The 26166-nt window shown below is 34.2% G+C and overlaps 1 protein-coding gene across 1 annotated transcript in view; it reads left to right on the forward strand.

The window, feature by feature from the left end:
- The first annotated feature begins 122 nt into the window (after nt 1-122).
- Nucleotides 123-26166, forward strand: part of LOC111428812 (dynein heavy chain 8, axonemal kl-3) — a 30945-nt gene continuing 4901 nt past the window's right edge. Inside the window, exons 1-26 of the mRNA XM_023064509.2 lie at nt 123-1549; nt 1606-1828; nt 1888-2039; nt 2099-2294; nt 2354-2694; nt 2745-3068; nt 6199-7084; nt 7139-7543; nt 7601-8283; nt 8540-8720; nt 8777-8939; nt 9006-9599; nt 10923-11535; nt 11589-12104; nt 12667-13093; nt 14920-15068; nt 15124-16293; nt 16352-16538; nt 16608-16946; nt 17023-17141; nt 17217-17379; nt 19404-21409; nt 21469-21684; nt 21762-22196; nt 23207-24489; nt 24550-24826. Of these exons, the coding sequence (XP_022920277.2) occupies nt 1385-1549; nt 1606-1828; nt 1888-2039; nt 2099-2294; nt 2354-2694; nt 2745-3068; nt 6199-7084; nt 7139-7543; nt 7601-8283; nt 8540-8720; nt 8777-8939; nt 9006-9599; nt 10923-11535; nt 11589-12104; nt 12667-13093; nt 14920-15068; nt 15124-16293; nt 16352-16538; nt 16608-16946; nt 17023-17141; nt 17217-17379; nt 19404-21409; nt 21469-21684; nt 21762-22196; nt 23207-24489; nt 24550-24826 (12213 nt within the window). The 5' untranslated portion in view covers nt 123-1384. The remainder of the gene's footprint in view (nt 1550-1605; nt 1829-1887; nt 2040-2098; nt 2295-2353; nt 2695-2744; nt 3069-6198; nt 7085-7138; nt 7544-7600; nt 8284-8539; nt 8721-8776; nt 8940-9005; nt 9600-10922; nt 11536-11588; nt 12105-12666; nt 13094-14919; nt 15069-15123; nt 16294-16351; nt 16539-16607; nt 16947-17022; nt 17142-17216; nt 17380-19403; nt 21410-21468; nt 21685-21761; nt 22197-23206; nt 24490-24549; nt 24827-26166) is intronic.

A 26166-nucleotide genomic window follows, 5' to 3' on the forward strand; every position in this document is an offset into this window, starting at 1 on the left:
TGTACATCTTCGGCTATATCAATTCGGCGGGCAACAGTATCATTTGAAAGAGGTATGGATTGTAATTGTTTGGCAAAATTATCACCAAACATAGTTTCTACAATCTCCATCGCAACTGGCAGAATAAGGTCTTCACCAATTAGGTGAGCCTTTTTATATCTGGCTATTTTATATGGTACTTTGTAAGAGGCAAGTAAAACTTTTTCGTTCACAAACAAAGTTTTTTTGAAGAATGATGTTTCCTCTTCATATGACTAATTTTAATTCAAAGAATTCTCGAGGCTTGTTAACGTACTCACTATGAAATGTTTTCAAATGGCGTCTAAGCTTATTATGTTTTATGCTGCCTGCTGCCAAAATTTTTAAACAAATGACGCAAAAGAAAGGTAGGGGGCGCCATAAAAATTGTTACTGAAAATTGGGGCCCGAATACTAAAACGTTGAGAAACGCCGACTTAAATAGTTTAATGCCTCTAAGGTAGGCTACAACATCGATTTATGCAAATAAAATAGAATACATTATACATGTATGAGGTTGGCTCATCATCTCATCAAGGTAGTTCTGTGAGTTGATTTTAACCCTCTGATCCACAAAAATCAGCGGTGTCTTCCTGGCCGAAGTTATTCAGGCCCAAACTATGACTCAAAGTCGCAAGTACAATATGGCAAAGTTAGGTTCCCCAGCTTTTGTGACACCCTGTAATAACACACACAAAAAATAGTAGCACAAAGATACGTTCTGACACAAAAAATACCCATGATGTTGTTATATCAGACTTTATTATCGAATAGAATATTTCTGCTTGCCCAAATGATACAAATATCAATGGTTAGTCAATAACAACGACCAAATTTTTTCTTATAATAATCAAATCAATAACAACGAAGTTCCTCTCGAAAGTCCAAAAGATGCTTATTATGTTCAGCAGTAACATGGTAATAAAACCAACGAATTTGAAAACATAGAAAAATTCTACGAAGAAGAAAAATATGTAGAAAATGTAATTGAATCGCAGGACAGCCTACAAGAACAACCACATAACGGTATCGAACAAAGTTTACTTACGAGACGACTGATTGTAGCAAATTTGAAAGATCGAAATTTTTGATAAACAGTGATCTATCTTTAATAAGTAACTATAAGCCAGAATGGTAACTTCGTTTTCTGTTTATAGACTATTACACCGTTTTAAATTAGAAACAATAATTTTAATATTTTTAGTCGAGTGTTCGTTGCGCCATTTCCACGGTTTCATATTAATCAATTCAACAAAAAAATCAGTCAAACAAATTTTGTTTGAATGTAGTGTCAATTTTACCATCTTTTAGTTCTTTTTTTGGCTTCTTTTACTGTTAGCTGAATAAAACATAACTAGAAGAAATAATGACCGAGAATACATCGCAAAACGAAGATCAACGATCTAAAGAAGGCGATGTCGCAATGTTGGTCGATGTTAGTAGAAGAGTCGCCGGAATATCGGAGAGTAGAGATCGTAGGAAGAGTGGGCTTAATATTGTGACCGCAGCTGAAACTTTAAAAGCAAAACTAGTAAATAATCCAGTTTATTCTTATTTTAGAACTTGATGTTTTGCGTTAATTTTTAGGCTAAACTTAGAGACGAACGTACAGATCGACAAGGACAAATGACTATGGTACATCGACAAATTCTTGATATGGTTTCATTTTACACAGATTCTGAACCGAATGATATTTTTGAAGGCGCCGTAGATTATCAAGAATATTTAGATTATATGGCAGATTTTATAAAAGCAAAAGGTCGATTTGGTTTTATCGTTTATGTACAGAATGGGCCACCATTTGAAATGGGTCATTAACATGAAATTATTTATAAATTGAGATAATTAATTTAATTTTTGATTGGATAGATACTGGTAGATATAATCCTGCTGTGCCCCCTACAGCTGTTACAAAAAGAGTTTATATAACCGATGGAAGTGGGCAACCTTTTAAGGGTAAAGGTGTTATCGTTTATAAAGTTAATAATGATAAAAAAGTCGAATTAAAAAACGTCGTTGATGTCAGTATACATTATTTCATTCTTTTTATAATAAAAACGTTTATTTTGATTTTGAATAGGATATTAATTATTTCCCTTTCGATGAAGCTGATTACCCAAATGTAGCAGCTCTCGTTAATAATATAGTCACAGATTTATGCAAACCGAATATATTACAAACGAAAGAATGGGGAGATTTGTATAAAACAGAAGCTGGTTTGGCAATGAAAAAAGATTTTTTGGGCGAATTCAAATCATTCGTTAACTTCTTCAACAGTAAGAAAATAACTAAAAAAAAAACAATTTTCTCCACATTTCTTCTTATCTTGTTATAGCAACAGCAATCGATTTAGCTGAAGCTGTAAGATTTGCAATCAACGAGGAATTGCATGAAAACTACTTAAGTAGTCCAGAATTAATAAAACAAACGGCTCTCGACTCGGAAAAGTTGGCTAAAGTTCAAGCTCAGGTTCGAATTTGGGCAAAACAAATCGAAAGAGTGCTAACACAATTTCAACAACTTCGAAGAGAAAACGAATTTACCGGCCCGCTGGCGGAAATTGAATATTGGCGGAGACAATTAGCTCGATTTACGAGTATTTTGGAGTTTCTTAATACACAAGAATGTAAAGTTCATCTTCAATGTTTACTTCTGGCGCGTTCCAAACTAATGAAGGTAAGTTTTGAGATAACAACAAAGGATATTTGATTAAACATTTTTTTAAGATTTGGAAGAAGCAAGATAACATGGTAACCGATGCAAGAAATGAATGTCAAGATAACGTTAGATATTTATACGCATTGGAAAGATATTACGATCCTTTATACAGATTGGATCCATCCAAGATAATTGACCACGTTGGAAGTCTTTTGTATACGATTCGAATGATTTTTACAACATCGCGATATTACAACAACACCGCCAGCGTTACGGCGATTCTCGTTAAAGTTTCGAATCAAATGATTATAGCTTGTCGAAAATATTTGAATTGTGATAATACTAAAACCGTTTGGGAGCAACTCAGACAAGATATTCAAGATAAAGTTAAGGTAAAAAGATTTATTCTTTATATTAATGAAGTAGTCTTTTTAAAATATGAATTTCTTCTTTGTGCGAAAAAATCAAATAAAACAGTTAATAATAATAGCAGGTTTATTATGCTAACTACCTCCGGCAGATGTTCAATTAAGATTGTCTCCTCCACATAGTTGCGATTTTTCAACACATTATTTACGCAGATCATGGATGTTTGCTCATTACAACCTACGTAAATTTACGTAATCCAATGTGTTAAGTAACTATGATAAATACATAATAAGGCAGGATGATATACTTCTTGTTAATAGACGTGAGTAATCAAATCAGAAACAACATGAAATTATAAGGCAAAAGCAAGTTTTGTTCATTTATACAAAATTTTATATAATGATCAAAATCATTCAAGTCCTATAAATAATGCCTAGGAATTTGATGTAATATATAGAAATATTAAACGTATGTGAAGTTAGCCGAGTTTCCTTCGACCTCGGTTTTCCTTGGTTATCCTTTCTGTAGCAAACTTTTCCAGCTGGTGAATTAAATTCAGTAAGATAGCATTCGGTCAGTCTTAACCCTTTGGAGCCGAATTTATTTTGCATTTAATTTTTTAGTTTTTATGCATATTGACAATAAACACATTGATTTTATAAATGTAGGTTATGCCCTTCATGCGATAATGTTTTATGTGTCCCACTAGACACTTTGGGTGGGATACATAAAACCCAATACACTTGAAAATAATTTTATTCATACAGAAGTAATATAGAGAAACACGTAATTCGCATTATTGCAGATGCTACGGAGTGAAGCATGTTTTGCATAATGGTATGTACACATTTGATACAGAGTTTTGGTTCTGTTTGTTGCTTCGTTTCGGCGTGTAGGTTTCTTTTTACGAGGTCGGCTCAATGATTTTGCGGATCTTCTTTTTACATTTGCACCATTTCTGCCTAACGCAATCAAATCTTCTGCTATTGTAATTAGGTATCATTGTAAAATTTCAGCATTTTTGCACACTAAAATTCTTTCTTCGTTCCATCTTTTATAGTTCGCTGTATAACTGTAGTTTCATCAGTGAAGCAATTACTAATTGCTAGTACATCATTCGTGGCTTGCCATCTGCAGAAAATTGCGCCATTGCAAACTGAAATTGACTTTCACCTCGTTCTAGTTTTCCAGAAAAATTAGGAATATTTTTACGATTTCGCCTCAGAGTTCCACCAGCAGGAAACTTGATAGTGTCAAGTAAGCGAACGGAAGAGAAAAATCTATCAAATGCCAATACTACATTTGTACATTTGATTGTGCCTGATAATTTGAAAACAACTCTTTCGCCAAGTGTCCCTTCATAGACATCCATTTCTTTACCAGCATAAATATTTAGATCATAAACATATTCTGTGAGTGACCAACCCAACCCAACCCAACGCAAACGAATGTTTACTGCCAAAAATATGAAAATGTCATTTAAAGAAACAAGTATTTTCTAGTTTAATTTTCCATGATGTCCATAATCATTGTCAAATAAATGTTTGAAATATGCCGAAATATAATGCTCATATTCCAAATGTACAATCAGGTGTTCGCGTGACCGGAAATCTTTGTGGATCTAAACTGGATTGGTCTGCATCATCATCATAATATCATCGTCTGTGTTTGAGCTGTTCGTTTTCGATTCATAATCACATAATGCCACTATCATCTGAATCGCTTTAGAAATTTCTTAAGAAACTAAATGCGTGAAAATAAACACTTACTTACTTATGTCTTATCGCTACTGGTGGAGCATAGGACAGTAGTAAAAGTTCTCTATCTCTGGTGCCATTGGCAGTTTTCCTTGCTTCTATTGCTTCTCTCTCAACAGTGCCCTTCCACGTCTTTCTTGGACGCTTTTGTCCGTACTTCTTGGATATTCTCAACTGCTCCATAAGGCTTCCTTAGTGTGTAGGCAATCCAACGCCATTTTCTCTTCTTGATTTGGTCAGTAATTGGTTTGTTCTCTCCCACAAGTCTACATTTGATACCACGTTCGGCCACCTTAGGTTTATTATTATCGTCATCCCCATGGTAATCTTTTATGTTTCACACCCATACAAGTGGACTCGCCTTACGTTGCTGTTGAACAAGCGAAGATCTTTTTGAAATGTTTTCAATTCACCAGATAGGATACAATTGCAGAAAGGCCTCATTTGCTCTCAATTCGTTTCTTCACATCCTCCTCTGCTCCTCCTTCTTTCCCAAAGCTACCAAGGTACACGAATGTTTCAAGTCGTTCCTCTTCCATTCACTGTTAATTATTCACAGTTAATGATTCCATCGAAAATGGTCAATCATGTAGAGGTTTTCTTCGTCCTGTTCTCGAGAGAAGCAACGTTGTGCTTTTCTCTGGATGGATCTGAATTCTCCTGGTTCAATACCATACGCGTGCATGGCCAGGTTGATGTTCGGTATTCCGAGCGATTGAATCCTTCAGAGATGTGCTCGACGGGTCGGATTAGCTGCAGGACGTTAGGGAGTTTAGTTCTTCCACTTCCTCTGCCAGCCGTTGCAATAAAATTCATTCGGCTGTCTTACCTAGAAGAGAAAGTGAGTCTATAGGAGCTCTTTGATAGGAGGTTGCTTCAGCTGGGGCATTTAGAATTTTCGCATAAAGTTTGTTGGAAAAATGTTCGTTATCTGATTGCTCTGAGTCCTCATCAGAATCTTCCGGCAGAGGATTTATATAGATTTTTGTTGAATTAAAATGATGATGATTCAGTTTTTTGATTGATGATTTCACAATATTTCAAAGAAAGCAAACTGCACTTGTGTGTGCATAGCTTACAAAGAACTATACATTCCCCATAAACTGCTTAGATGTTGGTCAATGGATATAAAGTAAAATGTCATATCCGCCCGTGTCTCCAGACCTGATTAACAGGTTGCTAGCTCTATCCCAATCCCTTCCTCATTTATCTGAGCTTGACACCGGCAGTTTAACTGGTGAGTTACTCTATCCAACCACAAGCTCCCCCAGACTGAGTTTCATTTCCAACTCATTTTTTAAATGTTATGGTACAAATTGATCATTGATGCAAAGAAAAAAAATACACGGTTAGTTATTCCAATAAAATATAGATTCTAAAAAAATATTTTTTTTAGGTATGCCTTGATTTATATTTAAAATATTTCCAATGTTTTAAACGTACACAACAAAGAATGGCTGACGCAGGTGAAGCATCATTTGATTGTTCAGAGATGTACATTTTCGGCAAATTTGAAACTTTTAAAAAACGCATTGAAGAAATCGTTGACGTTCTACAAATATCAACAAAATACTCGATACTACAGAGTAGTACAATTGAAGATATCGACATTTTCGCGCACAAATTTACAGATTTTTACAAGAAAATTTCGAGTCAACACTATGACGCTTTAAATCATCGTTTAGATTTTTTCGATAAAGATTACGCAGTATTTAAGCAAGCCGTAGCCGATACCGAATGGGAATTAGAAGAATTCGTTGGGGTATCATTAGAAAAACTTAAAGATGTTGATAATGTTCTTCGCCTTTTAAACAGATTTGAAAAATTAAACTTAGAATGTTTAAATCTTGACGATCGTTATTTAGAAGCTTTGGAAATGTTTCAAAATGAAATCGGGGAGTTGAGAGATCGTTATAATGAGGAACGACAAAATCCCCTTATTCCCAGATGTATGCCACCGATTTCTGGAAGAATCATGTGGATTAGACAACTTTATTCCAGAATTGAAGATCCTATGGATATTTTTAAACTTAAATGTCGGGTAATGAGGCACAGAAAAGCTCAAAAATGTATTCAAATGTACAACGCTTTGGCTACAGTATTCGTTTATTATGAACAAATTTACCATAAAGCTTGGTTCAATCATCTCGGTCATGTTAGATGTGGATTAAGCGCTCCTATTTTAATTAAAAATCCAAAAACGAAAAGATTTGTGGTCAATTTCGATGGTTATATCGTTGAGTGTATACGCGAAGCAGAATATATGTATAAACTCGGTTTAGGTAAAACTTTATAAAAAAAGTGTACATATTTTATTTTCGTAATTTATTTTTCAGCTGTTCCTGATGTGGGACAAATTTTAGTTTTTTGCAAAGATAAGATATTGAATTCTTTTGAATTGGTTAAAAGTTTGGTTAGCAGAAACGATATGATTCGTCAAACAATTCCGAAAATATTTCTTCCTTTAATGCGTTCTCAAATGATTAAAATGGAAAACGTTTTTATGCCGGGATTTTCGACAATAACCTGGACATCAATGAAAATTCCTGAATTTTGCGAAAATATAACCGACTGTTTAGACGAGATCGAAATGTTTGTGAAAGAAGTGACCGATATGAAAGAGGCGAGAATCGATGAGGTTTTAGATGGTCTCGCGAAAGTTTGCTTTGTATATTTGCCTGATGAACCGGTGATGCCCGCCGAATTATTGGAATTAAATAAAAATTATCGCAAAAAAATAAGTAATTCAATTTTCGTTGTTAAAAATTTGATTCAAAAAATGTTAATTTTTGTTACAGCAAAAGAAATTGAATTAAAATCATCAACGGTAGAACAAGCTGTAGTTGATTTAATTAACAAATTTATGGATACTGTAATACAACAAGATCTTCAATCAGAAAAATATAATTGGATGGATTCAGAAAAAGCTGTAAAACCCGTCGGGTCTTCATCGAAATTATTAATGTGTGAAGACGCTGCGTTTAAAGAGATCGATAGAAATCAAATGATTGATATATCAACGCTTCATGCTGATTGCATAGAAATGTTTGCTTTATTCAATATGAAGATTCTTGATAGTTTGGTGAAAGCTACGAAAAGTTCTTTGGAGAGATTAAAACGAAGAGCTTCCTCCGCGAGTCTTGAAGATATGATGAGCAGCGCTCCGTTAATGACTACTTATATGGAGCTTCAAATACCTTTAACGAAAATTAATCCTAATTTGGAAGAGATTCAAAGTTATTTTGCCCAGGTTTTAAGTAACATAATAGAATCAACTAAAGACATAACAATGTGGGGTCAAAGAAATATGAATAAAAAAGACACCAGGAAACGTGGTGCCATTAAGTTTGAAGAGGATAGCGATGATACGCTTAGAAATTATTATAAAAGTGTTTCCGAGCATAAGGAGATTGTTAGAATGTTTATGGGGCTTCAAGGTGCTATGTATATGTTGAAACCAGATGTAGCAAAATTACTTGAAGTAATAATTATTTTAGATATACAGTAAAACCTTGATATAACGGACATATAATACTTCTGATAGTAGAACTAACACTTGACTTAGAACTAGAAACATTCGGGTTTAGCCATCTTATGAGACGAATGGCTAAATTAAAAAAATTTATAAATGTAATCTTTTGGCTATAACTGACACTCCATTTCTCGTATTAGTCCGTTATGTCGAGGTTTTCTTGTAGGTTAGATATTTAAGAATGTATTTTTTTATTTATTTATAGAGTTATTTATCATATGCACCTCTTTGGGCGGACGATAGAGATGATCAAATACAAGAATTTGTTGATGCCAATCCTTTAATTGTTGAGATAAGAGAAAGGTTTCAAGAATACGATGACCGAGCCCAACACATTAGTGATCTTCCCGAACAACATAAAGTTGGTGCTGTTACAATTATAATGGGTAAAATTCATAAATTAATTTTTATTGAATATGTATCATGCTGTTATATATTCTAGAAAAATTCAAATTAGCAGTTTTGATTGAATCCGTGGCATGGAAACGTAGTTTAGGTAAATCTTTAGGAATTAAAAATAGAGCAAAATTAATGGAAATGGTAGATTTCATTAAACAACAAGAAAAGATATTAGCGAAGCCAATCAAAGATTTGGAGGATTGCCGGTATTTAATTTAATTTTAACGGTTAATACAAAAATATCAAAGTTATTTATGTACTTCTTGTTTTAGAGTTGCGATGAATTGTCTGCAATTGATTAGAGAAAACTTTATCGATATGGATCTAGATTTAGGTTTAATGGAGGAAGCTTACGCTTTGTTTGCAAAGTTTAACATAGACGTCACCAAAGAAGATGTAGAAAGGGTTGATACTTTAAGATTCAATTTTACCAATATGCTGAATCACGCTAAACAAGTTCAAGAAAATATTTGCCTAGTTCAAGGGCCTCTGTTAGAAGAGTTAAAAAGGGGGGTTGGATTGTTTAGAGAGGCTGTCGAACAATTTGATGAGGATTTTGAGTTGAATGGTCCGATGGTACCCGGTTTGCCTGCAAAAGAAGCTAGTGATCGAGTACTTTTATTTCAAGCTAGATTTGACGATTTATGGGCTAAATTTGAAATGTATAGCAGCGGTGAAAGATTGTTTGGCCTAGAGGTTAACGATTATCCGATATTACACAAAAGAAAGAAAGAATTTAACCTTTTAAACAAACTTTATAGTTTGTATATTACTGTTAATAATAGTATTGATGGATACTTTGATTTATTATGGACCGATGTTGATACTGAAATTATAACGACTGAATTAACAGATTTTGGAAATCGGTAATTATTTCCTGACTTGTCTATACAATGTATAAATCAAGGACGGTAATTCTAGTTTTAATTATTATTCAGCGCTAGATTGTTGTATATTTTTATTGAACTAAAACTAGAACTAACACTAGACCTAGAACTATAAACATTTGGGTTTAGCCATCTTTAGAGACGCACATCTAAACCCCAATGTTTCTAGTTTTAGATCTGCTGTGAGTTAGTGTTAACTATAGTGTTAACTTATAGCAAGTATATGACGTGAAGTTAAAGTTGTTTCCAAATATGCATATGAATGTTGTGGAGGCCAGTCCATTTTTGGAATACCAACTCCTTCAAGGTATTGTGCCGTCCTTGCCGTGCATTATCCTGAATTAACAGAAAACCATTGCCACAAATCCAGCACAAGCCATTACATGCTCTTCTAGGATCTAGGTATCATTGTGTTGTTAATACGAAATAAGTACCTTGTGTACGTCAAAAGAATTCCTGTCTAATACATTACTGAGCCACCCCGAAAAACAACTCGTGGTGATCGAGTACAGGCAGCATAACTTTCACCAGCTCTGCTGTATGCTTTATTTCGATCATCTTTGTAATAAAGACAGATTCTGCACTCATCCGTGAACGAGTAGATTGTATAAACGCAGTATTTCCTAATTTAAATAACATTTAAAATTTGATGAAGTATCTATATAGACATCCCACTACCATCCCATTCCGCAATGTACTTGTAAATGAGCGTAACATGTTCTTTCTATATCTTTCTCAAGATCGCGATAACTACTCGCATTATTTTTAGCAGATCGCCCTTTTAACATTGTTCCGCAACATTGTTTAACTCTCAATGTCTGACATCTATAAAGGTAACCTCTAACGCCATCCCTTAATATCGTCGGAAACTTCACTAAACATGGTACCTACATGGTCTTTTAACTTTCTCCCTGACCACTCTTGAAACCATCCAAAACAATTCTCGTAGCAATCAACTTAATACCACTCCTAACCGATTCTAATATCACTGCCATCTTTCAAGATCATCCGTTGCCTTCCTCAACATTGTTCTTAACTATCACTATGTAACAGCCCATTTTTTATCCTCATTAATATCAACCACGGGCTCCCTTAACACCATCTCTGCCAACTGGTACTAAGTATGGAAAAGCATAAAATCTCCTGAAATGTTTATTTGGGTTAAACCACTTCAAATAATTCCTAATTCGTAATGAGTTAATAAACTGGAAGTTTCTGGTTTTAGTTTTATTTCTAATTCATAATTAATTATTTTAAGTATATTGAACTTGACCTAACTGTATTATTTTTAATTGTGTTTAGTTGCCGAAAACTGCCAAAAGGAATGAAAGATTGGCCGGCATTCCTCGATTTGAAAAAGAAAATTGACGATTTCAACGAAACTTGTCCGTTATTGGAATTAATGGCTAATAAGGCGATGAAAGATCGTCACTGGGTACGGATGGAAAAACTTACTGGGTATTCTTTCGACGTGGAATCGCCAACTTTCACTTTAAGAAACGTTATGGAAGCTCCACTTTTAAAATATAAAGACGACGTCGAAGATATTTGCATTGGGGCTGTAAAAGAAAAAGATATCGAAGCGAAATTGAAACAAGTAATTATTGATTGGTCAGTGGTGGATCTTGAATTTGCGCACTTTAAGGCCCGAGGCGAACTTCTTCTTAAAGGTGGAGAAACCGCAGAAATTATCGCCACTTTAGAAGATAGTTTGATGATATTAAACTCTCTGTTAAGCAATAGATATAATGCACCATTTAAGAAAGATATTCAATTATGGGTGAGTAAATTGGTAAATACGTCAGAAATCTTAGATAAATGGTTAACGGTCCAAAACTTGTGGATATACCTTGAAGCGGTCTTTGTTGGTGGTGATATAGCTAAACAGTTACCAGCTGAAGCAAAAAGATTTAATGTATAGTATTACCATCTATAATCTAAAAAGTTGTTTTTAACATACTCTTTTAGGGGATTGATAAATCTTGGGTAAAAATTATGGCACGAGCCCACGAAACAACAAACGCTGTAGAATGTTGCACGGGTGATGAGACAATGGGACAACTTCTCCCTCATCTTTTAGAACAATTGGAAACCTGCCAGAAGAGCTTAACGGGTTATTTGGAATCAAAACGTTTGTGCTTCCCCAGATTTTTCTTTATTTCTGACCCTGTACTTTTGGAAATTTTGGGTCAAAGCTCTGATCCTTCATCGATTCAACCACAATTGTTGAGTTTATTCGATGCCGTTGCAAAAGTAGAATTCAATCCAGATCAACCAGATAATATAACAGCCATGATTGCGGCGGTTGGCGAAAGGATTCCTTTTGAAAAACCGGTTGTTTGTCAAGGTGGTGTGGAAATTTGGTTAAATTCATTATTAAATGCGGTTAAAGATACGGTCAGAACAGTTATTGCTTTGATGTCCCAATGTATTGCTGACCCTGACTATGACTTTATTAAGGGATTCATTGGGTTTTGTGGACAGGTAAGTTTTTGTTTAATATACCTTCTACAACTTAAAACCAATCTCAACCACATTGCAAAATAAAAGTATTTTATAGTAAAACATCGATATAATAGATCTCTTTAGAGCGGACTTCGGATATATGCCGTGCTTCTCTTAAGACGTCTAAACCCGAATGATTCTTGTTCTAGTGTTAGTTCTACTTTTAGTTTAACGCTGAATAACAACTAAAACTAAAGCTTATACTAGCACTAGACCTAACACTAGACCTAGAACTAGACACATTTGCGTTTAGCCGTCTTAAGAGACGCACGACTAAACAAAAAAAGAAATAGGTCTAGTGCTAGTTCAAACGCTGGTGTTAGTTCTTGTTTTACTTGTTATTCGGCGTTAGATAGTTGTACATTTTTCATTGAACTAAAACTAGAACACACTAATATAGAACGCGTTGCGGATAGCTTTTGAAATTTGTGCGCATTAATATTATTCACTCATACAGTTTAAAGTGCAAATTAATTTTTTTTCCACGTATTAATCCGTTATATCGAGGTTTTACTGTATTATTTAAATTGTGTTTCTAAAGGCTGGATTAATTGGTGTTCAAATATTATGGACAAAAGAAGCGGAATTCGCAATAAGAAGATCTCGCGTTGATCGATTTATAATGAAAAATACAAATCAAAGATTTTTAGATATTCTAAACAGTTTAATCGATTTGACTACAAAAGATTTGAGCAGTATGGATCGAACACGGTTCGAAACCATGGTCACAATTCATGTTCATCAACGGGACATTTTTGATGAGCTCGTCAAGTTGAGGATCAAAAATCCTATTGATTTTGAATGGCAAAAACAAGCCAGATTCTATTACTACGAGGATAATGATGAGGTCCTTGTTAAAATTACCGATGTAATATTTTTGTATCAAAATGAATACTTAGGAATTACCGAAAGATTGGCGATTACACCGTTAACCGATCGATGTTACATTACATTAGCGCAAGCTATCTGTAAGAATTATAGTTGTGTATATTAAAATTATAGAAACCACTGAATATTTTCATAAAATTGGGGGTCAAACAGCGTGTTCATTCAACTAACCTAAAACTAGTACCTAAAACTAACTTTACTACTTTTTACTTAATATTTGATTGTTTTCGTTAAGTTTATTAAAAATCAGTTTTATGGAATGTAAGAAATAGTTTGATGCTTTTTATCTCAATTTGATATCTTGTTTCGTTTTTGACTGGCAATTTTTTTAATTCCCATCCTTGCGAATGAATGCTATTCAACGGAGTTAGATTTCAAAAATCGTATCTATGAGTTTTATAGAAAGTAAGAAATAATTTAAGGCACACTCAAACCAGATTAAATATGCTAGGTCAACCCTAGCATATTTAATCTGGTAGATGTGGCTATCTAGTTATAATCTAGTGAATACATCTTACAGGATTTAGCATACTTTATTTTTGTGGCAAAACAATTGTGCTAAAAACATGTGTCTTTCATAAGTCAACTTAAGCGTTTTCAAACAAAAAACTTGTGAGTTACTACTGACTTCAGGACCCATCCATATCAAATTATAAGAAAATCTGATTTCACTCAACTAAAGTGTAGTATTGCACACAAAAAGGTTTAGAACACAAAAGTCATATGAATCGTTTAAATGCCAGTAACATAACCGTAAGTGCAGAAACTACAAGCTCAATGCGTTGTGTAAAAATACTGAATAATTGCCTTCTAAAACTATCTCACTTTCACGTATCACGAACAAGATCATTTTGGTTACAAATTTAGAATACTCCTCCTTAGTAACAAAGTATAGAAGCAAAGTAGACTTATGATGTCATTTTAAGGATTATGGTTTTCTCAACATTGTACATTATACAAACTATTATATCTCACATAAATTTGTGTTCAAAAGTAATTGAGTCCCAGGACCATGATTGCGAACTTATTCAGTCTAATACAGTGCCTAGGTACTTGAAGTTGTTGACACTCTAAAAGTTGTTCTTGATGTATATATTTTGGGGATTTCTTACTTTATCGTCCCTTGATATATTTTGGCTTCTGTTTCGTGTCTGCTTCCATCTTTCTGAACACTTCATTTCCTTTTTCGTACGTATTATCACAAACAGATTTATCTTTTTTCTCATGCAGTTGTACGATTATTCCTATCTTCAATTTCTTTGAAATCCATTCTTCTTTCTGTTGATTTTCCATTGATTTTTAGGAGCTCAGGAGTGATGTTATCTTCTCCTGGGGATTTGTTGTTTTTCATTCTTACTATAGCTTGCTGCACTTCTTCCACCGTTTAACCTTTTCTGCTTTTTCGGCTTCCGTTTTCCCTGGTATCGTGCACCAAGAATCAGTAAGTCATAGAAATGTTGCTATGAATGCTTTAGATCGAAATCTTCTCTGTATGTTTTCCACTTTTCCTCTAATATACTCCCTTTTCTTAGATTTACATATTCTTGTTGCTCTCCTTCTTACAGTATAGGTACTCCTCCTTCCGTTTCTTATCTTGCCCTTGCATTCTGTGTCATCTCCATCTGCGCTTAATTCTTCTTTCTTACTATTCCATTCCACAATTCTGCAACTTGTCTGTCACATCCCATTCTTCTTCAATACTTTTCGAGTACAGTCTCTCTCTGAGTACGGCTTCCAGTTGTTGCTGAAAAGTTAGAGAGTCCAATATTCCCTCTCTTCATCCTTTCTGTATTCCAATTTATTCTTGTTACATAAAGATGGCCTCTGAGATATTCAGTCGTTCCTATAATTTTAAAATATATTTAAATTTATGTTCTATTAAATTTGTAATTTCATCTAATATTAGGGATGAACATGGGTGGTGCTCCAGCTGGACCTGCTGGCACTGGAAAAACGGAAACAACCAAAGATATGGGAAGAGCCTTAGGAAAATTAGTAGTGGTATTTAATTGTTCCGATCAAATGGATTTTAGGGGACTTGGTCGAATATACAAGGTACATTTTTGAAGTATTATTTATTATAAGCATATAATCTAACTTCTTTTTGTAGGGTTTGGCTCAATCTGGAAGTTGGGGTTGTTTCGATGAATTCAACAGAATTGAACTGCCCGTATTATCAGTAGCAGCGCAACAAATATATATCGTTTTAACAGCTAGAAAGGAGCGTAAAGCGTTCTTCATATTTAGCGATGGCGATAATGTTTCGATGAACATTGAATTTGGACTTTTCTTGACTATGAATCCCGGCTATGCCGGTCGACAAGAACTCCCTGAAAATCTAAAAATTCAATTTAGGACGGTAGCTATGATGGTCCCCGACAGACAGATCATCATCAGAGTAAAAGCCGCTTCTTGCGGATTCAAGGACAACGTTGTTTTGTCTCGAAAGTTTTTCACATTATACAAACTGTGCGAAGAGCAGCTTTCGAAACAAGTCCATTATGATTTTGGATTGAGAAACATTTTGTCTGTGTTAAGAACGCTTGGTTCTCAAAAACGTGCAAGTCCGACTGATTCTGAAGAAACAATCGTAATGCGTGTATTGAGAGATATGAATTTAAGTAAATTAGTCGATGAAGATGAACCCCTTTTCTTATCCCTTATAGAAGACATGTTTCCGGGAATTAAGTTAACTGTTCATGTTTGGAAAGAATTACAAAAAGCACTCTCAAATCAATGTAACGAAATGGGTATGGAAAATTATCCGTCGTGGAACTTGAAGGTGGTACAATTGTACGAAACTAGCTTAGTAAGACACGGATTGATGGTATTGGGTCCAACCGGGGCCGGAAAAACAAAATGTATGTACTGCCTTATGAGGTCACTGACAGAAAACGGGACACCCCATAGAGAGCTTCGAATGAATCCCAAAGCGATTACGGCCCCTCAAATGTTTGGACGATTAGATGTCGCCACTAATGATTGGACGGATGGAATATTTTCCACTTTGTGGAGACGAACGTTAAAATTTAAGAAATCGGAAGTTTGTTGGTTGGTATTGGATGGCCCGGTTGATGCTGTATGGATTGAAAATTTAAATTCCGTATTGGATGATAACAAAACGTTAACGTTAGCTAATGGGGATAGAATTGTTATGGCTCCAAACAGCAAGCTTGTTTTTGAACCAGATAATGTTGATAACGCTAGTCCTGCTACCGTTTCTAGAATGGGTATGGTGTTTATAAGCGCCTCAGCTTTACCTTGGAAACCAATTTTAGAAGTAACTAAATGATAAAGTAAAATTATAAATAAATTCAAACTCAATTATTTTTTTACAGGCTTGGTTTAAATCGCGGCCAGCTCATGAAGCAGATGGTTTAAGAAATGCTTTCAATAAAATATACGATGAACTCAATACCTTTCTTCAAGCAAAATTAAAACCAAAAATGATGATTAGAGAAGCGCTATACATTCGTCAATGTTATGATGTATTGAATGGAATATTAGATTGTGGAGAGGAAACTAGTAAGTATTGATAGATTATTCTTTTTTACGGAAATATTTTGAAGTTTGTTGATTACATCGTTATTGCAGAGGTTTTTGGCGAAAAACAATTAGAAAGATTTTTTATTTTCGCGTTGATGTGGTCGTTAGGAGCTTGCTTGGAATTGGATGACCGGGAGACTATGGAAGCTTTTTGTCTGCAAAAGAAATTAGATTGGCCGAAATGTCAAGAGGGCGAAACAATTTTCGAATTTGTCGTCGGTGAAAACGGAAAGTGGCAACATTGGTCGGAAAGAGTGGAACAGTTTGTGTATCCACCAGATCAAGTGCTTGAATATTCAACTATTTTAGTTCCGAATGTAGATAATGTGCGGACTGCTTTTCTTATAGAAACGATTGCAAAGCAGAATAAACCGGTTTTATTGATTGGTACTACTTAATAACAGCAACTATGCTGAGTTGAAAAAATGATTTAAAATATATTTACTAAATGTTGTGATTTTAGGAGAGCCTGGTACAGCTAAAACTGTAATGATTAAAGGATATACATCAGCTTTCGATCCAGAGTATAAATTAACGAAATCGTTTAATTTTTCTTCCGCTACAACTCCCAACATGGTTCAGGTAATTTCGAACTTTATTCCAATAAGTAAAAATAATTAGAAGTAAATATTGTAACCATTGTATTTTATTTTGTAGAGAATAATAGAGTCGTACGTTGATAAAAGGGTAGGCACATCATATGGCCCCCCTGCAGGAAAAACTTTAACTGTTTTTATTGATGACATCAATATGCCTGTTGTCAACGATTGGGGAGATCAAATAACAAATGAAATCGTTCGCCAATGCATGGAAGGCGGAGGTATGTTCAATATTTATAGTATAAATAAAAGTTTAAGATTTTCTAAGTATATGGTAGGAAAATTCGGTTCTGACAAGAATAGTAGTAAAAGTGAACATAAATTCTAAAACACAAAAGTTTTTATGTCTAAATTAATTAACTTTAAATACTCTGGGATAGAGGCGTGTCTTTCACTTGAGGTGTCGAACGAGTTCTTTGTACGCCAAGTATTCGAGATTGATCAAGTTGCAGACCATATCTTCCTGACCCATATAATTCTGGATCCTAACTACACAATCCTCTATTTTGTGTACTATGTTGTAGCAACGAATATATCGTAGATCAGTGAGTCTTGATGGTCTTAGCTTCTTGTCAAAGTAATTCTCATATAGCTCGGCTTCAATATATCGAGAGATTCCAGCGTAGAAGGTAATGTCATAACGAAATAATCGTATATGGTTTGAGGACTCTGCCACCTGAGCAACGTGCGAAATGGTCTTCACTGATCGTTGAGGTCTACATAGTCCGTATGGTCTTCAATGTTGTCAAACGTGTTTGGAACCTGAGGGGCATGTTATAAACATTGAAACATTGTCCACCACTTCATCCAGATGTATAAAAGTATGTACTGGCAATTTATGAAGATCTACTTGAAGAGAACTTACTAATTAGATAGTTCCCAGTAAACAAGAAGCCTCTGTGAAACATTTCAATTTTAACGTACAGTGAATTAAATGAAACATCTTAGAACTACGTTTCATATACGTGACAGATACGATTTTTACGAAACGTATCTAAAGATATGTATCAAATACATTTCAGTAGAAATATTTATGAAATATCATTAAAATATGTAGCAGAAACATTTCATTTGAAACATTTCGCTACAAATGTGTCTGAAACATGTCTTGAATATCTTCAGCACCGCCTGTGAACGTTAATAAACAAACATTAATTAATGTTTGTAAACATAACTAACCTAAGGTCACATTCCTTCACGGTTTAATTGACAGTTCAAAAGAAAACTTCACGCTATGATTGGCATTACTAATTACTAAAGAAAACTTCACGCTATAATTAATGTTTGTAAACAAAACTAACCTTACGTAACATTCCTTCACGGTTTAATTGGCATTTCAAAAGAAAACTTCACGCTATGATTGGCATTACTAATTACTAAAGAAAACTTCACGCTATAATTAATGTTTGTAAACAAAACTAACCTTACTTAACATTCCTTCACGGTTTAATTGGCATTTCAAAAGAAAACTTCACGCTATAATTAATGTTTGTAAACAAAACTAACCTTACTTAACATTCCTTCACGGTGTAATTGGCATTTCAAAAGAAAACTTCACGCTATAATTGGCATTACTAATTACTAAAGAAAACTTCACGCTATAATTAATGTTTGTAAACAGAACTAACCTTAAGTAACATTCCTTCACGGTTTAATTGGCATTTCAAAAGAAAACTTCACGCTATGATTGGCATTACTAATTACTAATGAAAACTTCACGCTATAATTAATGTTTGTAAACAGAACTAACCTTACGTAACATACCTTAATTGGGTTGGGTTGGAGAGAGAAACAGTAGTTTTATTGTTTGGTCCTGTTGTAGATTACTTGATAAATCATTGGAAAAATAAATAAATTAAAATGTATATATGTCATAGCTATAACAATCAAACATGTAGAGTTGGATTTAAAAAATCATAACAACGATGTATATGGATAATAAGAAATGATGTATGGCACTTTCAATCTATATTGCATTTGCTTTAATTTGCTGATCATTTCGTCATTGTATCCCAAATGGTTGTTAAGATACGATATTTTAGTTTTTATCCAGGGACTGTTTCTGTTATAAACTTGTAGGCAAAAGATTCAAAAGTTTTAATTTTTTTATGACCACTTATGATAAGCAACTCCCAGTTAACCTACCCTTTTCCAGAGATAGTTTGGTATTTAATCGTCATTAAAATAATTTAGAAAAACTTATGCTTATGGTGCCGATCATTAACTAATATATTATATTTTTTAGGTTTTTACAGTTTGGATAAACCAGGAGATTTTTCATATATCTTGGACGTTTTTTTCCTTGCGGCTATGATTCATCCGGGAGGTGGACGAAACGACATACCTCACCGTTTAAAGCGGCAATTTTGCGTTTTTAACTGCACTTTGCCTAGCATTAATTCCATGGACATGATCTTTTCTTCAATGGGAGAAGGTTATTTCGGACCTACAAGATTTCAACAAGAAGTGGTTGATTTCGTGCCAATTCTTGTTCCAATGACGAGACATTTATGGCAAGCGACCAAAAATAAAATGTTGCCTACACCAGCTAAATTTCACTACGTTTTTAATCTTCGAGATCTTTCTCGTATTTGGCAAGGAATCCTTATCGTTCAAGATCTCGAGTGTCAATGTAAAGCTTCTGTATTAAAATTATGGAGACATGAATGTACTAGAGTCTTTTCAGACAGATTTACAAGTCAGAAAGATCGAGATTGGTTTGTTGTTGAAATGAATAAAATTGCTAAAAATGAATTGGGGGATGATTACGAACATTATCCTCAAGAGGAAACGTTCTGGGTCGATTTTCTGCGTGAACCCCCCGAGGCTACTGGTGATGAACCGGATGATTTTAGCTTTGAACCGCCGAAAATATATGAAGAGATACCCAGCTGGCAATTTGTTTTAGATAAACTTGCAACATTTGTTGATTCATACAATGAAAATGTGAGAGGATCTCCAATGGATTTAGTCTTCTTTAGAGATGCGTTAATTCATTTAATGATCATCTCGAGAATCATTAGAACTCCACGTGGAAATGCCTTGTTAGTGGGAGTTGGCGGTTCCGGTAAACAAAGCTTAACGAGATTGTCAACATTCATCGCTGGATACAAATGTTTCCAAATACAATTAACTAGGTCATATAATTTAAGTAGTTTAATGGACGATTTAAAGTTTCTATATAGGATTGCTGGATCAGAGGGAAGCGGAATTACTTTTCTCTTTACTGACAATGAGATTAAAGATGAAACTTTCTTGGAATCGTTAAATAATATTTTAAGTTCCGGTGAAATTGCTAACTTATTCGCAAAAGATGAGTTAGATGAGATACAATCTAATTTAATTCCGGTTATGAAGAAGCAATATCCAAAACGACCACCAACAGGAGATAATTTATACGACTATTTTCTCACCAGATCTCGATCGAATTTACACGTTGTGCTTTGTTTCTCTCCGGTTGGAGAAAAATTCAGAAATAGGGCTATGAAATTTCCGGGATTAATCTCCGGGTGTACCATGGATTGGTTTTCAAAATGGCCCGAGGATGGATTAGTAGCTGTTTCAAATCATTTCTTAGAAGAATTCCCCATGGTTTGTACGAATGAAGTTAAAATGCAACTTATAAAATTAATGGCCGTCGTCCAAGACAGAGTATCGCAAACGTGCGTGCAGTATTATGATCGATTTAGACGACAAACTTATGTAACTCCAAAAACTTATCTTACATTCTTAGACAGCTACAAAAAACTATATGTTGTGAAACATGAAGCTATCAATGTAATGGAAATGCGAATGAGGACTGGATTATTAAAGTTGATTGATGCAGCAGCCAGTGTTGATGTACTTCAACAAGAGCTGGCTGTGAAGGAAGGAGAAATATTGGTTGCTTCGGCACAAGCGGAAAAAGTACTTCAAGTTGTACTACGAGCTTCTGAAGTTGCCAATAAAATCAAAGAAGAAGCGACAATTGTTGCTTCGAGAGCTGAGAAGCTCGTCGGCGAGATTAGTGTTGATCAAAAGGAAGCTGAAGGAAAGTTGAGCGCCGCTCAGCCAGCTTTAGATGCAGCGGAAGCTGCTTTATTGACCATTAAAGCTGCCGATATTGGTACGGTACGAAAATTGGCTAAGCCTCCGTATTTGATCATGGTCATTATGGATGTAGTCTTGATTTATTTTAAAAGGAAACTCGAATCGGTTCAACCAGATTTTGAAAAGAAATTTATGTTAACTTCTTGGGCTGAATCACTCAGAGTAAGTACATATTTCAATGCGAAATAAATCAAAATTAAAATAAACTTTAAATTTATTAGTTAATGGCAGATCAAAAATTCTTAGTCAAACTACAAGAATACCCTAAAGATACCATAAACGCGGAAATTATAGATCTTTTGGTTCCTTATTTTGATTTTCCACAGTACACGTATGAATCAGCAAAAACTGCTTGCGGTAATGTTGCTGGTTTAATATCTTGGACTATTGCTATGGCTTCGTTTTACGATGTGAATAAAGAAGTTTTGCCCTTAAAAGTATGTGCATTTTTGCTTTAGATAATTGTTTCACTTCAATTATTTTATTATTGATTTAATTTAATAATTACTTTTAGGCCAATTTAGCTCGGCAACAGGCAAAATTAGATAAAGCTCAAGCTGAGCTGGCGGCGGCACAATCGCTTCTCGAAGCGAAAGAGAAAGAAGTCCGAGATTGCCAAGAAGAATACGATACAGCTATGAATTTTAAACAAGGCGTTTTAGATGATGCGATGAAATGTAAAAATAAAATGGATGCCGCTTCGGCTCTCATAAATGGTTTGTCAGGCGAAAGAATTCGATGGACGGAACAGTGCAGTCAATTTAAAGCCGAAATTGATCGATTGATTGGGGACGTTTTACTTCTGACCGGTTTCCTTGGATATACGGGACCCTTTAATCAAGAATTTAGATCGAACCTGGTAGAACGTTGGGTTAATGAATTAACAGAGAGGAAAATTCCTTGTACTTTAAATTTGAATATAACTGATTCTTTAGTCGATACAGCTACGGTAAGTTAATTTATTTGAATATATGTGCGAAAATTAAACTTTATTAATGAAAATTTAGTTTAGAAAATAATATCAACCTATAAACTAGAAATTTTCTGCGATTGCTGACTGTTCCACTGTTCTTCGTGTTCCTTTATACGACATTCGAAATTCCAAAATATTGCCTCCTAACTCTTTTAACGGAGGAACTTTCCTTTTTGCAATGCGTTCCGTAGTTTGCTGACTGCCTTATGTCTTACCATGATATCGTCCTTTTTAACTCTCCCAGCTATCCTTATACGGATAGGAAGTGGAATGCTGCGATGCAGAGATGGTATAAACTCTGAACGAATCTATCTGATAGACATTTAAAGTAGAGACTTGACTCTGTGCAGACGTAATTTGGTAAAAACATGGCGAGTACTAAGACTTTATTCTAAGCTGTTCAGGTGCAGATACGATGAAAACTTGATCTATTAATAATAGATTTATATTAGACTTGATGCAGTCTTAATCCATCTCGTCAAATTATGAAGTATATTAGAGATTAAATGCAAAGTTTAAACATTTGGTGAAGACATTTTATGAAACTTGAATTTCTATCAAAAATTGGAGCAGGATCTTACATATTTTGTGTTTGGCAGGATATTATAAGATTTTGCTCATCTCTGATAGCTCTCAACAGTGAATCTCATGATCTATCAATATATTTAAGTATTTGTCACTAATCGTTCATCCCTAACATCTCTCATCATAATTATTGGTATATCTGATCCATAAAATTTTCCAACATTGTCGATGACCTTAATCATCTCGCAATCCCTGCCATCTTTCAACATATGCCTTAACATCTGTAAGCATTGTGGTAGCCTTCGTCAATATCTTCATAACACATTGTTCCTTAATATTAACCGCAGCATCTTGAAACAAAGTTCCTAACATAACGCGGAGGTATCTTCAAATTCAATATTCAAATTCTAGAATATCCATGTTAATTGGACAAATATAATGATTATTAATTTCTTGTTTAGACTGGAGAATGGAATATACAAGGCCTTCCAACTGATGAACTTTCAATTCAAAATGGTATTATTGTAACACGTGCTGATCGTTTTCCATTGATGATTGATCCTCAAAGTCAAGGAAAATCCTGGATTAAAAATAAAGAGAAAGATTTTAATCTAATAGTTTCATCACTAAATCATAAATACTTTAGAAACCATATTGAAGATGCGGTTTCGTTGGGAATGCCGATGATCATTGAAGATATCGCCGAAGAATTAGATCCTGTTTTGGACAATGTTCTAGAGAGGAACTTTATTAAAATGGGATCTACGTACAAAGTAAAAATTGGAGATAAAGAAGTCGACGTAAACAATGATTTTCGTATTTACATTACGACAAAATTGGCAAATCCTAATTATACACCTGAAGTGTTTGCGAGAACTTCAATAATTGATTTTACTGTAACAATAAAAGGTCTTGAAGATCAATTGTTGGGAAGAGTGATTTTGAGCGAAAAGAGAGAGCTCGAATCAGAACGAACATCTTTAATTATAGGTGTAACGGAAAATAAAAGGAAAATGTTAGAATTGGAAGCCTCTTTATTATATAAATTAACGACGATTAAAGGATCTTTATTAGATGACCCAGACTTAATAAATGTACTTAATGTGTCAAAAGATACTGCAACTGATGTTCGTGAAAAATTAGCAATCGCAAAAGATACTGAAATTAAAATTAACGCGGCCAGAGAAGAATTTAGGCCGGTTGCAACCAGAGGAAGCGTACTTTATTTCTTAATAGTAAACATGTCATTAGTTAATTGTATGTATCAGACATCTTTGGTACAATTTTTAGAACGATTTGACATTTCAATGGTCAGATCTGAAAAAAGTCAAATCACTTCAAGACGACTGCAATTTATCAATGATTATTTAACTTTTGAAATTTACAAATACACATCCCGCGGTTTATATGAAGAACACAAATTCATTTTTGTGCTATTAATGGCTTTACAAATCGATTTGCAAAAGCGTAATATTACATTTGAAGAGTTTCAAGTATTTATTAAAGGAGGAGCAGCATTGGATTTGAATGCTTGTCCCCCGAAACCAGCTAAATGGATCACCGACGTTACTTGGTTAAATTTAGTTTCGTTGTCTAAATTAAGACATTTTCAGTTTGTCATTGAGCAAGTTTCTAATAACGATAAAGGATGGCATCATTGGTTTGATAAAGATGCTCCCGAAGAGGCTCCTTTGCCAGATGGTTATGCTGCTTTAGATACATTTAGGAAACTATTGATGATTAGGTAATTTAAATACTTTAAAATAAAAAAAAATGTATACATTTTTTTTTGTTTGATTTAAAGAGCTTGGTGCCCAGATAGAACTCTTGTCCAAAGTAAAAAATACCTGGCTACATCATTAGGACCAAAATTTGCTGAACCTGTGATTTTAAATTACGACTATATGTTCTCGGAAAGTAGACCGTTAACGCCGTTGGTATGTTTCCTAAGTACCGGGTCGGATCCGACTCCGTATATTGAAAGCTTGGCAAAGAAGATTGAGAATAAGTGTAAAGCTATTTCAATGGGCCAAGGGCAAGAAGTTCATGCTAGGAAATTATTAGCAGCTGCTATGACAGACGTAAGTAAATAGATTTAAAAAATCCCTTATACAGTAAAACCTCTATATATAATGGACTTCGTATTTTTAAGTCAAATTAATATTACCTATTTATCCAATCCAATGTTGCATTTGATATAGAAACACTTGGGTACATAGTATCTTATGATAGCCGCTTTGGTTTTATTCAGCCACTCTTATATCTAACACTGCTTTTATGTACACTAGATTTTTATCACTTTTACTATACAGGCTGATTCTCAACCTATACGCATAAACTTGAGGAATTATTCCTCATGACGAATAATGAGTAATAGGTGAAAAAAATTGTAGCAAAAGTTTTTTAGTTTCCTAGATATCGATGAAATTTACTTTCAAATCAAGAATACATACAGGGTGTTCATTTCAAAACTTTCCACCTCAATTTCTGTAAATCCGGAAGTTTAAAAAGAAAATCGCTGAAATAGGTAAAGAATAAAACCAAGGGGGACAACTTTTTATGCAAAAATTGACTCACTCACTTCAACCCCCCGCCGCCAGAAACCAACCCCTTAAAAATCTTAAATGGAAAGGGGTGTCAAGTGATACCTCATTTTAAAGGTCTTTTAAAGTACTACATGTTAGTATTTATTTTTTTTAAATTGATCGATTCGTTTTCGAAATTTTTGCGAAAATCTTTGTTTTGTATTTCCCGCTTTAATTAATATTAAAAACTTTAATCACCTTCTTAAAAGCAAGAATAAGTAATCTTTTATTATTAATTTATAAAATTAAATTACCATGTTCGTTTTTACAACGACCATTAAACCTTTATTATTTCGGAGCAATCCGAAATCTTTGATATTTAGGTTATTTTGTCAATGATATACCTACGTTGGCTAGCTTGCCTGGCGTCTGTCAGAGATATTTAGAACAAACGATTTCTGTTTCATTTTTCTTTTCTTTTAGGTTTATTTGGTTATTACTTAAACAACTTTTAACTGCTTGAAACGTTCTATTTTATTTTCAGTTATTTAATTATGTTCAAAAACTTTTTGCAGAGAAAATCAACTTAATAATTGTTCAAAGTGTTGTCCGTTATTAGCTAAACAATGGTACAACCGTTGTTCAAAACTACGGCGCACATTTTCAAAAACTTACCTTTGAATTCCACGGCAAGCTGCAGTAATTTTCTGACGAAGTTCTTCTAAAATTTGAAGTTGAGGGGTAAATACAACAGACTTTAAATGACCCCATAAAAAAAAGTCTAATGGCGTCAAATCTGGTGATCTGGCTGGCCATTCTATAGGACCTCTTCGTCCTATCCATCTGTTTGGAAACATATTATCTAACCACTGTCGTACTGGGAGAACATAGTGAGG

The sequence above is a fragment of the Onthophagus taurus genome, chromosome 2, assembly GCF_036711975.1.
Source record: "Onthophagus taurus isolate NC chromosome 2, IU_Otau_3.0, whole genome shotgun sequence".
NCBI classification, from domain to species: domain Eukaryota; kingdom Metazoa; phylum Arthropoda; class Insecta; order Coleoptera; family Scarabaeidae; genus Onthophagus; species Onthophagus taurus.